This window comes from Onychomys torridus, chromosome 23 (genome assembly GCF_903995425.1).
Source record: "Onychomys torridus chromosome 23, mOncTor1.1, whole genome shotgun sequence".
In the NCBI taxonomy this organism is placed as follows: Eukaryota; Metazoa; Chordata; class Mammalia; order Rodentia; family Cricetidae; genus Onychomys; species Onychomys torridus.
In genome coordinates this window covers 63,283,931-63,302,780 of record NC_050465.1, presented here as the reverse complement: position 1 = coordinate 63,302,780, position 18,850 = coordinate 63,283,931, and the positions used below count along the sequence as shown (strand labels likewise).

At 40.6% G+C, this 18,850-nt stretch overlaps 1 protein-coding gene and 1 pseudogene across 1 annotated transcript; one reads left to right on the top strand and one right to left on the bottom strand.

The window, feature by feature from the left end:
* Positions 1–2,670: 2,670 nt before the first annotated feature.
* Scg2 (secretogranin II) lies at positions 2,671–8,101 on the top strand. The gene is made up of 2 exons (XM_036173300.1): positions 2,671–2,834; positions 5,742–8,101. Exon 2 carries the CDS (start codon positions 5,756–5,758, stop codon positions 7,613–7,615), a length of 1,860 nt encoding a protein of 619 aa, XP_036029193.1. The 5' UTR covers positions 2,671–2,834; positions 5,742–5,755; the 3' UTR covers positions 7,616–8,101.
* A 1,921-nt stretch (positions 8,102–10,022) lies between these two features.
* LOC118573043 lies at positions 10,023–11,738 on the bottom strand (annotated as a pseudogene).
* Positions 11,739–18,850: the final 7,112 nt, after the last annotated feature.

Here is an 18,850-nt window from a genome sequence, read left to right as displayed (position 1 = left end):
TAGGACCCTGGTTCGATTCCCAGCACCTACATGGCAGCTCACAACTGTCTGTGACTCTTGTTCCAGGGGATCTCATGCCCTCTTCTGGATTCTTCAGGCACTGCGTGGACATACTGCATAGACACACATTCAGGCAAAACACCTACACACACACACACACACACACACACACACACACACACACACACACAAAATAAAAAATAAAAAATAAAAGTAATCTATCATTAGCATCATAAGGTAGGGGAGCTCAATCACCTATCCAATGGCTCTTTCTGGATCTTAACCCTGGTGGAATTAGTCCATCTCAGTGGTCTACACCTGACAACTCACTTCTTGAACACTTGGACAAAGTTTGGCATGCATGGTGAATTGTTTCTCTATGTACACACATGTATGTTCTTATGATTGCAAATGTATTCATGTGTGTAGAAATCAGATGTTCACACTATTTTTTTTTCTCAATTGTGTTCCACTTCTTTTTTTTCCCACCGAATCTGGAGCTTGATGACTTAGCAACTGGCCAAGTCCTAGGAATCTATTTGTCTCTGCCATCTCAGTTCTGGGGATAGAAATCATATGCTTTGCATCTGGCTCTTACATGGACGCAAGGGATTGATCTCAGGTCCCTATGCTTGAGTAGCAAGCATTTTACTGAGCTGTCTCAACTTAACCTGTCTTTTCGATTATTAAAGACATTTGTAGGTAAGAGGCTGTCTTTCAGAACTTTAAAATACTATGGTACTTGGTCTTTGCCCAATAAGTACAGAAGGGTATGAGTGAACTAACCTGGACAAGAGTGACTTTCTTTCTGGATGGAGTTTTGGATCTACACTGAATCAACTCATCCTTTAAGAATAACTAACCATGTGCAATTCTCTAAGGCTATGTTGATACTGGTGAGTTCAACTAAACATAGAGAACTGCTAGACAAAAAATTAGGTGAAACCCAGACCGACTATTCAGGTCTTTGTTAAGACTTGGAGAATATGTGTATAAAGCTAGGACACAAGCGAATGATCTGATGTCACAAAGATCTTGCCTTGATAAACAAACCCTGTGTACTCAAATCTCTTCAGTGTAGCACTTGACTGTGCTATAAAAACTCATTGTGAAGCACAAATACATCAGTGCATTGGTCCTGTAACTCTAGAATGTACTGGTGAGTTCCATGTGAATCCATCCATACCTGATGGGAGCATATAGGGATCGGTGAGGACAACCTCCTGGGAGAGTCTTTTAACCTCATAAGTTTTTAAACTCTTTCAGTATTTATTTAACATTCATAAGATTTGAACAGTTCAACTGTGTTTTGATTTATCTAGAAGTCTTACAAAACTGAAGCTGAGAGATCAGCTTAGGCCTATTTATCTGGAGGTCTTCCCCCATCCTCCTCCATCAAATAGAATCAACTAGTAAATGACAAATCTTTCAGATCCTTCTGGCTAACCTACTTCTTGGTGCTTGCCAAAGTACATTAAAACAATCTATTTTTCATTCCCTCTGATTGACTAAAGTCTTCTTAAAGCCAGAAAGTTACATTCATTTTTCTGTCCCCAGAAGATCACAATATATCTGAAACCTCATTAAGCATAAGTTAGTTGGTGGGTAGATAAAATCAGAATGTGATTGTTCAGCTAGCAGAGCCTTTTAAAGGACCTCACACAACAAGATTCTTTCATGTTCTCAAAATAGATTTCAATACAGAGGGTTGGAGGACCCACATCTTTAATAAAATGAGGTTAACATTTTAGATCTGTATAAATTATTAAAGTACATAATCAGGTTTTATGGCAAAGCTCAACCATGACTATGAATTATAAAATCCAAGAGGCTATGAGTTAACTTCCATATTATTCCTTGGATTGGTCTCATTTCTTGAAGGTATTCAACTCGACTTATTCATCCAAAAAACAAAAATATTTTTGCAGTACTATACTCTTGATGGCAAGAGGATTCCAGTTGTTTGAATGTCATTGTTTTCCCCTCTCACAGTGAAAAAAATTGCTTTTCTCCCCTTCCTGGTAAGCAGACATATTTTCTTGAGCACACAATTTCTTAGCCACCTCTTGCAACACCAGATATTGTTAAAGATTTGAATGTTCTCACATGGAAGTATCAACTGCTGAACTGGAACATCTAGTTCGTGCATTTCAAACACTGTGCTGAAGGTGTTTGAGTCGATCTCATATAAAAAGTAAGCATCTTACCTTTTTGTTGTTGTTGTTCAAACAAGCAAGAATTTTAAAAGAATGTTGCCTGGAGTCATGACATGAAATATGGCCTTTCATAGTCTCAATGTTCTGTTCGTTGTGGCCTGCGCCAGGAAATGAGAACGCATTTCTTTATGGGCAAGAGTAAAAGGATAGTCATTATCTGTAAAACTCTTATGACAAGGACATGGCAACAGTCACAAGAAACCTTTCTAAACAAGGCGTGAAAACAAACGAAATGGCTTTGCAATTAGTCATGTCTAGCTGACAGATTTCTTTTAAGGGAATTTTTGCCGAACATTTTATTTTGAGCCTCGGCGATTCTGATAAAAGGAGAAGAAAAAAAAGAAAAAAAAAGTGTAGTTTTTGCTACACAAGACAGGTGGCGTAAGCATGCAACGCCGAGAAAAAAAAAAATCTAAAGTGATTATTTTCTCTCGGATTCTTTGAAAAAGCTTGCCTGCGCTGGGGTTTGAGGCTGAGCCGGTGACGTCAGCGTGGAATGCGGAGTCAGGCGCCCAGACTCGCTATAAGCAGAGGAGCTGTCCGGTGCTGAAACTGCCCGAGACCTCACCCAGCGGCGGAGGAGCAGGCTTAGAGCCATCCAGGCCTTCTAAGACCAAGGTAAGACTGCTTTCTCTTCGATTTACTGGAAAGTTCTCAATTGCGTGTCCTCCTTTGGTTTCCCAAATGGGAGAAAAAAGACAGTTTGGCAAGCTTATATTGATAATATGACTGAAGGGCAACCTGCTGCTTTCCAGGCAAGGATACTCTATATGATTGCATAAATGAGAGTCTGTGATTTACAGGATTGCCGGAGAATATTCATTAACTATAATGTTATTGAAAAAAACTGTATGCAAGGAAAGTGGAAAAGTTAGGGATTTTAGTGTCAACACACCGATTAATGTAAAGTTAACCAAGCCTGATGTTTTGATTCTTTTCCGTATTGTGTTGTTTTTCTCCCAACAGTCAGATACAGAACCAGGCATATAATTTATATGATTTATATGCTTAATATTCTTCACAGTTAGTTTACAGGAATTCAAATGCCATTAACCACATGAGTCACAGAGGCAAACAATTTGAATTTGTATTTTTTATTTGATGTTCACCTTACGGGAACTCTGAATTAACTATTAATTATTTTATGAACTGGTATATTCCAGAAGGGCTTCTGTTATTATGCACTGATTTTAGTTCTGAGAAAGTAGCTTAGAATGATTTTGAACATTTCTTTCTTTCTTTTTCAAAGGTGAACTATTACCTTGGAGAAAAGGCTGTATGTATGTGACTATGAATTACAGAGAAATGATAACTTTGAATCCAGGAAAGAAAACACAGAGAGCTGTATAGATTATGATTGCAATTACTATGCTTTGGTTGGAAAAGCTGATATGTTACTTTGCTGAAGAGGTTGACTGAGACAAATTTGTTTTTGTTTATCTTAACTAGTTGGATTGTTTGGATTAGATACATTTGCATGTGTTAGTGCTACAGTGTCAATGTTCCCAGCTGATTTCATCAGAAAGACATTTTTACTCTAAGAGGATTCAATAACAGCTGCCCAGGGAGGAAACAATGTTCCTACCATTTGGATTTCAGAACATTAAAGTCTAAATCAAACAATACCAGATAAGATAGTACAATATTAAAGGCATCTTCACTCTTGCAAGAAATGCTACAGGGGAAATGAAGTAATTTAAGTTTTAAAGGCAATAACAGTGTCATCCAAGGTAAACCTAAATTCAGGGATAAAATGGCAAGCTAGTCAGGCTCTGGTTCAAACTGCAATGAGTATTCTGTTCTAATCCAACAGAAAAACCTCCCTCCAAAGTATGGTTTTACAGGTAATCTTGTAATCTATATGATAAGATGTGTTAAGAATATGTCAAGATAATGGTTTCAAATCAAATACACTTAATATTGGTTTTATAGATTACATTTAAAATGACAGTGGTGAAGATTGTCAAAGCTAAATCAATTCTGAAATAATATGAAATATATATATATAAAACCTTCATTTAAAGTACATCATATCACCCAGAATTTTATGAATCAAATTACTTGAAGCAAGCATTTATTTATTTTGAAAGCATTCTCTGTATGCTTAACTAACCCACTTGGTGGTAATTTTAATCGGTCTGTGTATCTATGCTAATGATGTTTCTATACTTGCAACCATTTGACAGCTCTAAAAAATTTATAACATTCATTATCAGTAAGATCTGCTAAGCAACATTTTGATGTCTAATCTAACAGAAAATTGTGTTCATATAACTTCTCATCTATCACAAAACCATGATGTATTGAAGTCATGAATAAACTTGTAAACTTATTTACATGCATTTGTTTACAACAGAGTTTGTAAGGATTGAAATAGCTTCTCCAGTATTAGCATTGCCAAACAGGAAATGTACAAGCAATTCTTCTTACTAATCCATCTGTGAGATTTTTAAAGTATTGGAGAAAAAAAATGAATGAAGATTTTTTTTTTAAGTAGGAAGAATTCAACACATTGTCTGTGTTTATCTAAATTGGGAGTTACATAGTGGTTATTTTAAGATTTTTCTAACAGTGTGAGTCACTTAAGATTTCACAGGTCCTTACAAAAATAGACACAGACATAAGACAAACTGCATCTGAGCACTCACAAGCTTAGAAATAGACTAGTTAAGTAAACTTATGTTCTCTCTGCAGCATCTGTTTATTTACTATACACTAGAGGGAATATGAAAACTATAACCATAATTGCATTTTGCAAGTCAGCCATAATACAATTATTAGAAGATTGGAGCATAGAAGGTTTTTAAACAGTATAGGTTATTAATATAGCAGGCTTCCACAAAATGCTTCCTTGCTTTAGCATACTAGCTGAGAACAGGGAGGACCTAGGTTCTAGGGGTTTTTAACTAACTGCTGGAGCTATTGTTTGGTGAGTTGACCAGGACTCATGTACTAGGTACTGAGTGTTATTGACAGTAATATATTGTATTATATCATCATATACAGCCACTGTATTTCTAAAACAAAATTGGATGGCTAATTCAGAGAATAAATTAAATGAGCTATTATTTTGGCACAACTTTATGGGCATAATTGTATGTATATGTGCATGTACCACAAGAAATTATTTTGTGAAAGCTTTTAATAGAATGCTGTTTGAAGTAATTACAACATTTTAAAAAGTCTTTGTTTCATTGAAAAGAAACATGATTAAAAAAAAAAGTCAAACTACTAGTTTGTAAATGAAAGACACAAAATTTGAGAACCCCCATGTCAGTATTTTTCTCTATTAAACCAAGAGAATACCAGACAAGCCTGATGCAAATGACTAATCACTTTCCTATAGATATTCCTATAGTTAGCTTGTGAAGGTCATATAGGAGATATTTATGAATTTTACATATTTTTCCTAGGCATAGCATGAAATTATTTTTTATTTCCCCTGTGACAGGTGCTTCTCTTTCCTTCCTATCATGTCTTCTAGCTTGTATCGTTTGTGCTAACCCATGTTTTCTGTGCTTTAAGGAAATTTTTAAGGCATGGCAGAAGCTAAGACACACCAATTTGGAGCAGTTCTGCTTCTTGTCCACTTAATTTTCCTCATCCCTGGAGCCGAAGCAGCTTCCTTCCAGCGAAACCAGCTGCTTCAGAGAGAACCAGACCTCAGATTGGAGAATGTCCAGAAGTTTCCTAGTCCTGAAATGATCAGGGCTTTGGAGTACATCGAAAAGCTCCGACAACAAGCTCACAGAGAAGAAAGCAGCCCAGACTACAACCCCTACCAAGGCATCTCTGTTCCCCTTCAACTCAAAGAAAACAGTGAAGAAAGTCACTTGGCTGAAAGCTCAAGAGATGCTCTGAGTGAAGACGAATGGATGAGGATAATACTCGAGGCTTTGAGGCAGGCTGAAAATGAACCTCAGTCTGCCCCCAAAGAAAATAAGCCCTTTGCCTTGAATCTGGAGAAGAACTTCCCAGTGGACACGGCTGAAGACTATGAGACTCAACAGTGGCCAGAGAGGAAACTCAAGCACATGCGATTCCCTCTTATGTATGAAGAGAATTCCAGAGAAAACCCCTTCAAGCGCACAAATGAAATAGTAGAGGAACAATACACACCCCAGAGCCTTGCTACCCTGGAGTCTGTGTTCCAAGAGCTGGGGAAACTGACAGGGCCAAACAACCAGAAGCGAGAGAGGGTTGATGAGGAAGAAAAGCTCTACACAGATGATGAGGATGATGTGTACAAGACCAACAACATTGCCTATGAAGATGTGGTGGGGGGAGAAGACTGGAGTCCCATAGAGGAGAAAATAGAGACTCAAACCCAGGAAGAGGTGAGAGACAGCAAAGAGAACACAGAAAAAAGTGAACAAATCAATGAAGAAATGAAACGTTCAGGGCAGTTGGGACTCCAGGATGAAGATAACCAGAAAGAGAGTAAAGACCAACTCTCAGAAGATGCCTCCAAAGTCATCACCTACTTGAGGAGGTTAGTGAATGCTGTGGGCAGTGGGAGGTCACAGAATGGGCAAAATGGGGACAGGGCAGCCAGGCTTCTAGAGAAACCACTTGATCCTCAGTCTGTTTATCAGCTGATTGAAATCTCCAGAAATTTGCAGATACCCCCTGAAGACTTAATTGAGATGCTCAAAGCTGGAGAGAAGCCAAATGGGTTGGTGGAGCCAGAGCAGGATCTGGAGCTTCCTGTTGACCTAGATGACATCCCAGAGGCTGACATAGACCGTCCCGACATGTTTCAGAGTAAGCTGCTTTCCAAGGGTGGGTATTCCAAGGCACCTGGTCGTGGTATGATAGAGGCCTTGCCTGAGGGGCTCAGTGCTGAGGACATTTTAAATCTTTTAGGGATGGAAAATACAGCAAATCAGAAGGCCCCATATTTCCCCAATCAATATAGCCAAGACAAGGCTCTACTGAGGCTCCCCTATGGTCCTGGGAAATCTAGAGCCAGCCAGATTCCCAAAGCAGCCTGGATGCCAGATGTTGAAAGCAGACAAGCACTCTATGAAAACCTGAATGATAAGGACCAAGAACTGGGAGAGTACTTGGCCAGGATGCTAGTTAAATATCCTGAGCTCCTGAATTCCAACCAACTGAAGAGAATGCCCAGCCCAGGCTCCTCGGAAGATGATCTTCAGGAAGAAGAGCAACTCGAACAGGCCATCAAGGAACATCTGGGTCAAGGAAGCTCCCAGGAAACCGAGAAACTGGCCACAGTGAGCAAAAGGGTCCCTGTAGGATCCCTGAGGAATGAAGACACCCTGAACAGACAGTACTTGGATGAAGATATGCTCATGAAAGTGCTGGAGTATCTCACCCAAGAAAAGGCAGCGCAGGGGAGGGAGCATCTGGCCAAGCGGGCCATGGAAAACATGTAAACAGCTTCAACTATTGCCCGATTTTCCTTCTTTCCCCCCGAGTGAACCCCCTACATTTCTCTTCAGTGTGTTGACCTCTATCTTGTTAACACTGTAATATCTTTAAGTGATGTTCAGGCAGATGACTTCAGGTCATTTTGGGGATCTGCCTCACTTACTCTGAGCTGTTATCGTGTGTATGGATATGTGTAAATGTTATGATTCCCAGATTAAAAATTTATGTCCTTTATTCAAGAAAGATTATCTATGATAGTGTTGAATAGTATATCTAATGGTCATGATATTGATGATGCTCACATATGATAGAGAGTGTCCTATAATTATCTTGGAAGTTTTTCACATTTATTGAATTATTTTGTTACTGTCTGTAGTGTTTTGTGGAGTTCTGGAGAAAAACCAATAAAGCATTATAAATATATAGTTTTACTTATAAGGCCTTTTCTATTGTGTGCTTTATGGTTGATTAATAAATGTTATTTCTGGAAACCTTTGGACTCTTCATTTTGGAAAACCAGAGACAAGTACTATGGACCAAGCAGCCTGAAGCTAAAGAAGAAATCACTGTTATCACTGTTACAGGCACTCCAGGTAAGAAATTATGAATATCATATGTGACCATACCTTCTTTCTGCAGGATGCTGTGAACATTCCCCAACAGCCTGAAGCTTCTTCACGTTTTCTTCACACCCCTCATTAACAAAATAAGCCCTTGGGTATAATCAACACACTTTATCTTAATTTCTGTGAATAAAAGACATTAAACTTTACACACCCATAAACAACATCAAAAAGAAAGAAAAGGGAAGAGAGGAAAAAGGAGAGGAAGGGAGCGAGGGAGGAGGGAGATGGGACAGAAGAGAAGGAAAGAACAAAGACAGGGAGGGAGGGAAGGGAGACAGAGGGGAGATGGAGGGAGGGAGGGAGGGAGGGAGAGAGGGGGGGAGGGACATGGAGAAAGTGAGAGAGGGAGGGAAGGAGGAAAGAAAATTAGTTGCTATGTACCTGACAATCAAAAATGACTACAGACTTGGAAGCAAGTTGCACCTCCTCAGGTCACACTGATTCCCTGGAGACAAAGCTGATTGCAGAAGAAGTAAATCATGAGACCATGTGCCCTGTGTCTCCTGCTCTGGTGGATCAGGCCATGGTACACAACTGTCCTAGTGAAATCATGACACCAGCGTGCTGATGGGTCAATGCAGGATCATCAATATCAGCCAATTCAATAGCTGCAAGAAAATATGGTGGGAAATAAAATAATAGTGGTTATAAACAATTAGTCAATGACAGTTATGTGTCAAGTTCATGCTGTGTATCAGGCCCTGTAGGAATACCTCACATACTTTAGCTCACTGTGTTCTCTGTACCTCACTGTCAAAGATGGATTTTAATCTCCTTTTAATCATAGCTAGAAAAACAAAACCAGAGACATTTAGTAACATTCCTAAAGTCAACCAGCATTATGAGTTGTGAAAATCTATATTTTTAGCCACTTCCTTATCCTGCCTTGAAATATCGGCTGAAGGGCAGGGCAAGGAATGGTGATAGGCTCATGAAATTTTAATATGGGTCATTTTCAAAGGATGGTGTATGTGTCTGCATGTGTGCATGCATGAGTGTGTGCATGCGTGCATGTGTGTGTGTGTGTGTGTAGTGGCATAAATGCATGTATGTGTGTGCACATGTATGTGGTATGTGTGTGCTTATGTTTGTGTCTCAGGAGTTCCCTGAGCTGCCAAAAGGTAGTGGGGGAGTTAGGAGAAAATACTGAATACAGCTTTTCTGCTATTTTTCCAGATTCTTGGTCCAATTATCTCTCAATTTCATGAACTGCTGAATTCTGTAGGCAGAAGGAAACTTAGAGGTGATTTTCGGCACAGACTGTGTAACCCATGGTCTTTATTCTCAAGTATGTTCAAGATAAGAATAGTCTTTGTTAGAAAGCAGCCTTATGAATGGTGGAATGGGGCTTTAATACATCACTAACCATAATACTCATGCATACGCCCTTCTGTGGTTCTGAGGGTTTATGAAGTTTGGAGTCAGATGCAAACAGACACCCAGGAACAAGCAGGCTACTTCAGTAGGAGGGATCCAGGACATTTGTGTCGCCTAAAACTAGACAATGTTATATGCCACAGACACTGCCCACATAGTATACACTCTCCAATTATACATATCGTGCACTAACTTGCTTATTGGACAATGAGTTAATTACATGACTCTTTTCTTTTTTTGGGGGGGGGGCGGAGGAGGTGCAGTGAACTTTATTGATGGTGTTCTCTTACTCTGGGGGTCTGGGATGGAAACTGTGAGGGAGATGCTCAGTGTTGGGGGCTGAGTTGGGACAGCAAATGCTCAGCAGCCCAGTTCTTGCTCTCATGTCCTTGCTGGAGTGGCTGACTTCTTATTCACTGGAGGCCATGAGGTCCACCACCCTGTTGCTGTAGCCATATTCATTGTTATACCAGGAACTGAGCTTTACAACCTTGTCATTGAGAACAATGCCAGTCCCAGCATCAAAGGTGGAAGAGTGGGGATTACTGTTAAAGTTCCAGGAGGAAATTTCGTCCTCAGTGTAGACCAGGATGCCCTTTAGTGGATCCTCACATGCCTGCTTCACCACCTTCTTGATGTCATCATACTTGGCAGTTTTTTTCCAGACAGCATGTCAGATCCATGATAGACACATTGAGGGTAGGAACATGGAAGGCCATGCCTGTGAGCTTCCTGTTCAGTTCTGGGGATGACCTTGCCCACAGCCTTGGCAGCACCAGTGGATGCAGGGATGATGTTCTGGGAAGCCCCATGGCTGTCATGCCACAGCTTCCCAGAGGGTCCATCCATAGTCTTCTGGGTGGCAGTGATGGCGTAGACCGTGGTCATGAGTCCTTCCACAATGCCAAAGTTGTCATGGATGGTGTTGGTCAAAGGGTGCTAAGCAGTTGGTGGTTCAGGAAGCATTGCTGACAATTTTTGGTGGGTTGTCATACTTCTCAGGGTCCACACCAATCACAGACATGGGAGCATCAGCAGAAAAGGTGGAGATGATGACCCCTTTGGCCCCACTTTTTAAGTGAGCCCCATCCAGCCTTCTCCATGGTGGTGAAGACACCAGCATACTCTACTGCATACTCAACACCAGCATCACCCCACTTGATGTTGGCAGGATCTTGCTCCTGGAAGATGGTGATGGCCTTCCTGTTGATGAAGAGCTTCCTGTTCTCAGCCTTGACTATGCTGTTGAACTTGCCATGGGTAGAGTCATACTGGAGCCTGGAGCCCATGTAGTTGAGGTCAATGAAAGGGACATTAGTGGCAATAATATTCACTTTGCCAGACATGAAGGCAGCCCTGGAAACTAGGTGTCCAATGTGGCCAAATCCGTTCATTCCAACATTCACCACAGTGTCTCAGGAATGAGGCTAGTACTGCATGAGAAGATGCGGTAGTCTCTGGAACAGGGAGGAGCAGAGAGCCACATGACTCTTTTCATACAATTCCTGAGCAGAAACATAAATGTAACACCCTCATCTGACCTAGTAGATTTTTGCTTTACCATAATGTTTCAACAGTCTGCCAAGATATTGGACAGTGAGTACAAGCTGACAGGCATGACCAGTTAGACTCCAGGATGGAGTAACACACATGTGGGTAGGATGTGATGTCATACTTCTGCTGTACCATGCTGCATCTCTCTTCATCTCAATTAGGCTTGATGTTTCATGACTCTCTAATGGAGGCATTGTATGGGTTAGGTTTGGCATTTGGGGCGATACTTTAACTTGAAATATGCATTATTCACCTGACCTCCCCCAGACATCAGTCAGCAAACATCTTTGCCTTCTTTGCAGTACTACCATGTCCTCAGCTATTGACTCATCAGACTTACTTATTTCTGATTCATTTTCTTCATAAGTACTTCAGTGTGTTGCTCTTTAGCATAGGAAATGAGGCTCCAAGTACCATTCAAGGATGTAGATGATAAATTAATTGGAATTAGGGCAATATTGCCCCTCTCTCAGCCAGAAGCCCCCTTCATCAGAAATCAAGCTCTCTAAGTATTGCCCTCCAAAGGTTAACTCTGGGAGGGAAACTCACCCCACCCTTCAGAGGAGTTCATGTCTCTACTAGCAAAAACAAGGTGGGGGCCTCGCTGTCTATCTGCTCTCAGTCTCTCAACAATCCAGATCTTCGTTCCTTCCAGTGCCCATGGCCTATCCACTTAGCTGCTGTGGTGATTAGAATGAGAAATGTTAACCCTGGGCTCCGGTATTCCCACACTTGGTTCCCAGTGGGTGATACTCTTTGGGGGAGGCTTAGGAATGTGATATGGCCTTGCTGCCTGAAGTGTATCTCTGAGAGAAGAGCTTTGAGATTGCTAATATAGCCTTACCTTATTCCCAGTCTACTTTCTGTGCTTGTCTTGGAAGGTGTGAGCTCTCCACTGTGTTTCTGATGCCATGATGCCATGACAGGCATCCCTCTGGAACCACAAGTCAGGATCAAATCTCTCTTCCTTAAGTTGCTTTCAGCCATGGTGGTTTATCATGGCAACCAAAAAGTAACCAAAACAAGCCATCTTGGGGACAGTTAGCGCCAATCTTATTTTTTGTGCTCTTCCTAACAAGACTTCAAGTCATCCTCATCTCTCACACCCCAACCTCCCTAAACTTGAATTTCACTTTTCTGAGTCTCAACTCCTCACAGTCTACAACCTTTCACTCTGCTTTCTTTGATACTCAAGTCAATCGTAAACAGAACAAACAACTCAGAACAACCTGTGTGAGCACACCCCCTACTTCTTCCTCCAAGAGAACCTAATTAACCCTTAAAGTCCCTGCTTCCTTCCAGTTCTCATCCTCATTTTCTTTCTACTGCCTGTCCTGCATCCCCCCCCAACTCTCTGCCCAACTGTGAATCTCACATAAGCACACATTATGTCTTACTGCTGTGGTCACTTGTTGCCCCAAGTTACTTCCCCTCACCTCTGACAGAGAGCAATTATGATGGTTAGTTTTAATAATTAACTTGACATACACTAGAATCACTTGGGGGGGGAATCTTGAGGGGTTTTCTAGATCATCCTGGCCTGTGAGGTATTTTTTTTCTTAATAGGGTAATTGGGAAAGACTCAGCTCATTGTGGGTAACACCATTCCTTAGGCTTGGGTCCAGAGCTATGTAAAAGTACAGAAAGCTGAGCAAGAAGGCATGTGTATTAATTTTCCCTCTGTGCTTGCTTGTAGCTGGCCATAGCTACTTCAAGTGCCTGTCCTGACTTTCGTACAATGAGGGGCCTCACCAGGAAGTGTAAGTCTAATAAAGCCCTTTCTCCCTCAAGTTGATTCTTGTCAGAGTATTTTTCTTTTAAATCACAGCAATAGAAATGAATGAAGAGCAGTAGTTTTGCTCAGATTGTAGCTCTGCTTCTGTCTGAACACATTTTGATTGCATTGTCCATGAAGACAGCAGTTTCACCTGTCCGGGCACCATAGTTTTAGCTGTCCAGTCTCCAGCCTTCACTTGCCTTGGTAGGCCTATGATCTTGTCCTTATTAGTTACTGAAACCTCTCCTAAATTAAAGGTTCTAACACATCGTTCAAACATTTCAGCTACAGATTTTCAGTCTGTATCCCAATTCCAATAATCCTCCCAGCCACCACTTCCCAGTATAATCTACTTATCCTCTTTCTAGACTCTTCTCCCTGTTATTCTTTCCCACCCACCTTGTCAAGCATACATCAAACGGTTAGTCGTTATAACTATCCCTTTGCAAACATTTTTAACTGTCTTCTGTATATGTCTCATTGTAATTTCTTTGATAAATAACAACTTTACTTAAATCCAATTCTCTACCCACTCATCTCTCTTCCCCTACAATTGGACGTAACAAGAGCCAGACACAACCACACTGACATATTTAATTTTACGTCCTTTCTCATAGCCCCCAAGTGACCCACAATGGTCTCCTGTAATGTTCATATATCTCTAATCTGTCTACTCTTAACTCGAATATTCTTTTATTTCTATAAAGAATAGACAACACTGTCTCCACAGTCCTTGGTGTCAGATGGTTGTCTGACTTCCCGATTCACTGAGAAAAGATGAACCAACATAAAAAGGAAGGTCAGGGGCTTCCTGCTTTCATCTCTGTTTTCTCATTTTTGATTTTGTGATTTTAAATGTCTGGTCTATTCTCTTGCCTTTAGAAACCTTCCAGCTTGTGGACTGGATTTGTTTTTTTCTTTACGAGGGAAATTGATCTAACGGTTCTCTCCATCTTTGTTGCATCTATTTGATTGTGGTTGTCGGTAAGCGAATAGACTGCTTTTAAAAATCCTTTCAAAGAGTTAGGTGCACATATCAGTTTTTGTACATTCTCATATTCTCTTCAGTTAGACATTAGCTGTCATCTCTCCACAACAATGGTTTACTAAAATAGGCAGCAACCTCCCCATTACAAAACTTGATATCAATTCCTTGTCCTTGAAATATTTGAATTAATAGCTGTGATGGTTAATTCTGATTACCAACTTGATTTGGATTGGTAAGCACCTAGGACATTAATGAGATACATCTTTTTTTTTTTTTTTTTTTCAAGACAGGTTTCTCTGTGTAGCTTTGCACCTTTCCTGGATCTCGCTAGGTAGACTAGGCTGGCCTCGAGCTCACAAAGATCCACCTGCCTCTGCCTCCCGAGTGCTGGGATTAAAGACATGTGCCACCACCGCCCGGCGAGATATATCTTTGAGTGTGTCTGTGAGGTCATTTCCTAGAGGTTGAACTGAGGAGGTTAAGACTTATCCTGAATGTGGGTAGCAACATTTAGGCTGGGGTTCCAGACTGAATATAAGGTGAAAACGGAGAAAGCCATTTGCATCCTTATACCCCATTTACTGTTTCATTGTTGATACTACAGATCAAGGTGATCCTACCCCAATGGCTTCTCATCACAATGCACTACAGCCCCTGAATCAAGAGTCAATCATCTTTATCCCTTGAGTTATTCATTGTCAAATACTTGCTCAGTGCAGAAGATTGGTACTGAGATGTGGAACTGTTGTCGCAATAAGCCTGACCACACGGTGCATAGGTTTTGGGAACCAGTTTTCAAGAAGGATATGGAAGATTTTGTCAGTATGCATTAAGGAAGCTATAGAATTCTGTAGAGCAGAACATGCAATAATGACTGCAATAAATCTGATCATGAGAGTCATATGTCTTTGGAACTGGTTTGTGAGAGTATTGTGGAAAAAATTTGAAAAAATGGGCAGGAAAAGCCCTGAAGTGATTTAAAAAGAGCTCAGTGGGCCGCTCAGGTTGGTGTTTAGAGGACCAGAATGCCTATGTAACTGTCGATAATAGAGGCTGTGCTCATGATATTTCAAATAATAAGAATTCTATCAGAAATTCATATTATTTCTTAAAAAAACAAAAACAAAAACAAAACTGGCTATATTCTCCCTGTGTCCTGAAAATTTGAGTGAACCTGAATTTGTAAGTAATGGGATAAGTTTTTTAGTGGTAGAAATTTAAAGACAGAATAGCACTCAGGCTGTGACATGGTTACTGCTTACCGTGTAGAGTTGGGTTTGTAGTAAGTAAGATTGCAAAGCATGGAGCAGAGAATAAAGGTGTTTTTAAATGTATACTTTGGCAAGAGAATGAGAGGCAGTTAAAGTTCCAGACAGGGCATACAAGGCAAATGTACATAAAGTGCTTGTCACTGTTAAAATAGTGACAATTTTAAAAATAAAAGTTTCATTCTGCATGGGGCATTATCAATGGTGCCTTGAGCTCATTAAAAGCTCCAGTTCATAAAAATACAAGTTCATTTGAAAGGATAGTGTCCCAAAAGAGAGTGTATGAGATGATAGAGTGTTTTGGGCACCCTGTTGCAGACGAGCCACACGTTAATCCAGATTCAGCTCACAGGTGCCGCTGTGATTGCATATTTCTGCTTCCTGATGTCAATTTTCTGTGTTGCTTCTCGTTGCTGTGCTAAAATACCAAAGCAGCTTAAGGGAAGAAAGATTTATTTTGGGTCACAGTTTGATGGTTCAGATGGTTATCATGGGATGGGGGTGGGGGGAACCTGGTGCAAGGGAAATCTACTGCTGCGGCTCCAGTAGCATGAGACTGTTGCTCACATCTGAGTGGATCAGGAAGGAGAATGTGGGACAGGAAGCTGTGTCAGCCAGTGCTCCCTCCCAACAACTTACTTCCTCCCATGATGCTTCACCTTCCAGAGGGCCCCTCACCTCCCAAATAGCATCCGTCTTTGGATCCAATATTCAAACAGATGAGCCTGTGGGGAACACGCCACACTATAGCGCTATTACTTCAATAGATAATCTTACCGTATCCAAAACAGATTTGGTAAAAACCTATTTTTAAATATTCACAGAATGAAATAAATGGGAGAAGGGACAACTTTTGATCTAGATTTAAATATTATTCTGTGCCAAGAAGGCACAGAGACTTTGTGGGAGCTCTAGTATGTCTGTAGTTTAACCGGGAGGGGCTAGACAAGACTCCAGCTCATGAAAACTAGGTATACTTATATTTAAAGTGTAATATCACAGTATCGGAAGAGTCTCTGTTATGATTAGGCAATTTTTTCAGATGTAAGAGCTTTCTAGTATAACAAAATTGTATCTACTTGTTTTTTAATCAATATAAGTGAAAATTATAGTTATTTTTCCAGTAGAAGAATAAAAGTTACTGTTATAATAATGGTATGGGCATTAGCCACATGTTGATGAAAGTTATGTCAGTTAGACTGTGTGACTACTGAAGCTGATGCTTCTTATTCTGCAACTGTTATTTCTGGCTGTTGGAAGACAAAGATGTCCTGGGGGCTTTGATCTTGGAACTTCTGATGGGTGAAAAGTGGAACTTCTGATGGGTGAAAAGAACCAAGGAGGGAGAACCCTAGCAGGCTTTACTGCCTTTGATCTGGAAAGGAGATGGCAGCTTGTCTCCAAGTGTTCACTAGTATTTACCCTCTAGATGGCTTATCATAGCAACTATCAGTAATTGTTTTTTTGTGGAAAGCCAAAACCACACATGTACTTGTATCTAATTTCTATAAGCTTGCAACCACTGATTTTTATTCCCAGGACATTTCTCACATAAAAATGTATTGCTGGTGCCTTGAGGTTTATTTTTTTATCATCTCTCTCTCTTTCTTATTTTTCTTTCATGTATCACTGATGTGAATTCTGGATGGTCCAGAGATGCAACGGGTGAAGAGCAGGAGTATTAGTGAGTAACAGGCCAGGGTCTATGCAAAACATGACGATGGAGCAGCTGTTGTGTTTCCTCCTGTTGCCATGGCACTCGGTTATAGCCGGACGTATTGGCTCCTCAGCCTGTTAGTCTCAGTCCCTTGCGCTGTCCCTACTTGGAGAAAGTCTTTGGTTATGAAGCAAGACATTCCGATTCTAGCTGTCATGGGGTCTGATTTAATTCAGTCTGGTTCCTGAGAAATGCTGAGAGGTTTGTGAGTGGTAGCAACCAATAATTCAAGTTTATATTAGGTTTACAATTCCATTTTATTCTAAAATTTGCCCATGTGGGCAAGGAAAACTGGTGAGATGAGTGTCCATGTGATATGGTTATCTTTTCTACTATTATTGCCTAAACCCTTTCATTTTGTTCAAGAAAACTATATAAAGACTTATTTGTTCGTGTCTCTGACCTGAAAGTGAGAAGCTGATGGGAAGACAATCTCTACAGACTTAAGGATACTTGATAACAAGGTGTGTGTGTGTGTGTGTGTGTGTGTGTGTGTGTGTGTGTGTGTGTGTTTGAGACAGGGTTTCTCTGTGTAGTTTTGCACCTTTCCTGGAACTCACTTGGTAGCCCAGGCTGGCTTCAAACTCACGGAGATCCACCTGGCTCTGCCTCCCGAGTGCTGGGATTAAAGGCACGCGCTGCCGCCGCCGCCACCACCACCACCTGGCTCTGTGTGTGTGTGTGTGTGTGTGTGTGTGTGTGTGTGTGTTTAAGTGTAATTTAGGAGCTACTAAGATGACTCAGCTTACGAGAGTGCTTGCTGCCAAGCTCGATGATGCCAGGACCCACAGGAGGAAAGAAGGAGGAAATCAAATCCTAAAAACTGTCCTCTGACCTTGACCTTGTGCCATGGGATGCACACACTTGCTTACACACACACACACACACACACACACACACACACACACACCATTAAATAAAATGTAATTTTAATTAAAAACAGCAAATCATTCTTCCTTGATTTTCCCATCTGTGGGGATTACATTGACATGACTAAGGAACAAGTAAAATAGATGTCTCTACCCTTCCTCCTTAGTGATAATCCCATAATTTAATTCATTCTGAGCCAACAGGTTGCTATGGTAGCAGGAGAGTCGGGGTTACAGTTTTGCTTGGTTTTGCAATGTGGAATCAGCTCTGTGCAGGATGAACTTTAGAATACACAAGACCAGTGGAAGCAATTTCTGCCTTGGCCTTGACTTCCTGCATCCTTAAGAAAACAAAACTAAGCTAGTGGTAGTACCTGGGGCAAGCCTCCGGAGTAGGCCAGCCACCCTTCCACAGTGTGGAGTGGAGGAAGCCATGATCTCTGTCTTTTTATTTAGTTTAGGATTGGATCCTCCAAAGACTTATTATGTAAAGGCAAGTTACAATCAACAACAACAGTAACAACAACAACAACAATGAGTGAGAAGAATTTGTGACTTTATGATCTATGTTTCAGCTCACTTACCATCCAAGCTCAGTTTAAGGTTTAATTTCTAAAATCATGTGTGCTCACACACACTGAAACCATTTTAGAAGTGGGAATCTTACAGCACAGAATTCAGTATGAAATCTTCATTGTGAAATCTGCCCATTATGTGAAAACTGCCTTTCTAATATAAGATTATATATTACTATATTTTATATATGGTATTAATCACACATTAACATATGTGATATGTAATGTGCATGGAAAAAATACACATATGTGTTCTACATATGTTAAATGTACATATATATGCAAATATATGGCTATGATTTAATAGACATATTCAACTACTAAAATCAACAATTGTTATTGTCTTCTGATATACCCTCCCCACATTCTTTCCATGTAGATTTATTGTCTTCCCTTTGTCCAGAGGAAAGCCTAACTTCTCTGTGGATGTACTTGTAGCATTAAAGAAGAATGTCCATAAAAGACAAGTATGTGATGGGTCAGATTTTG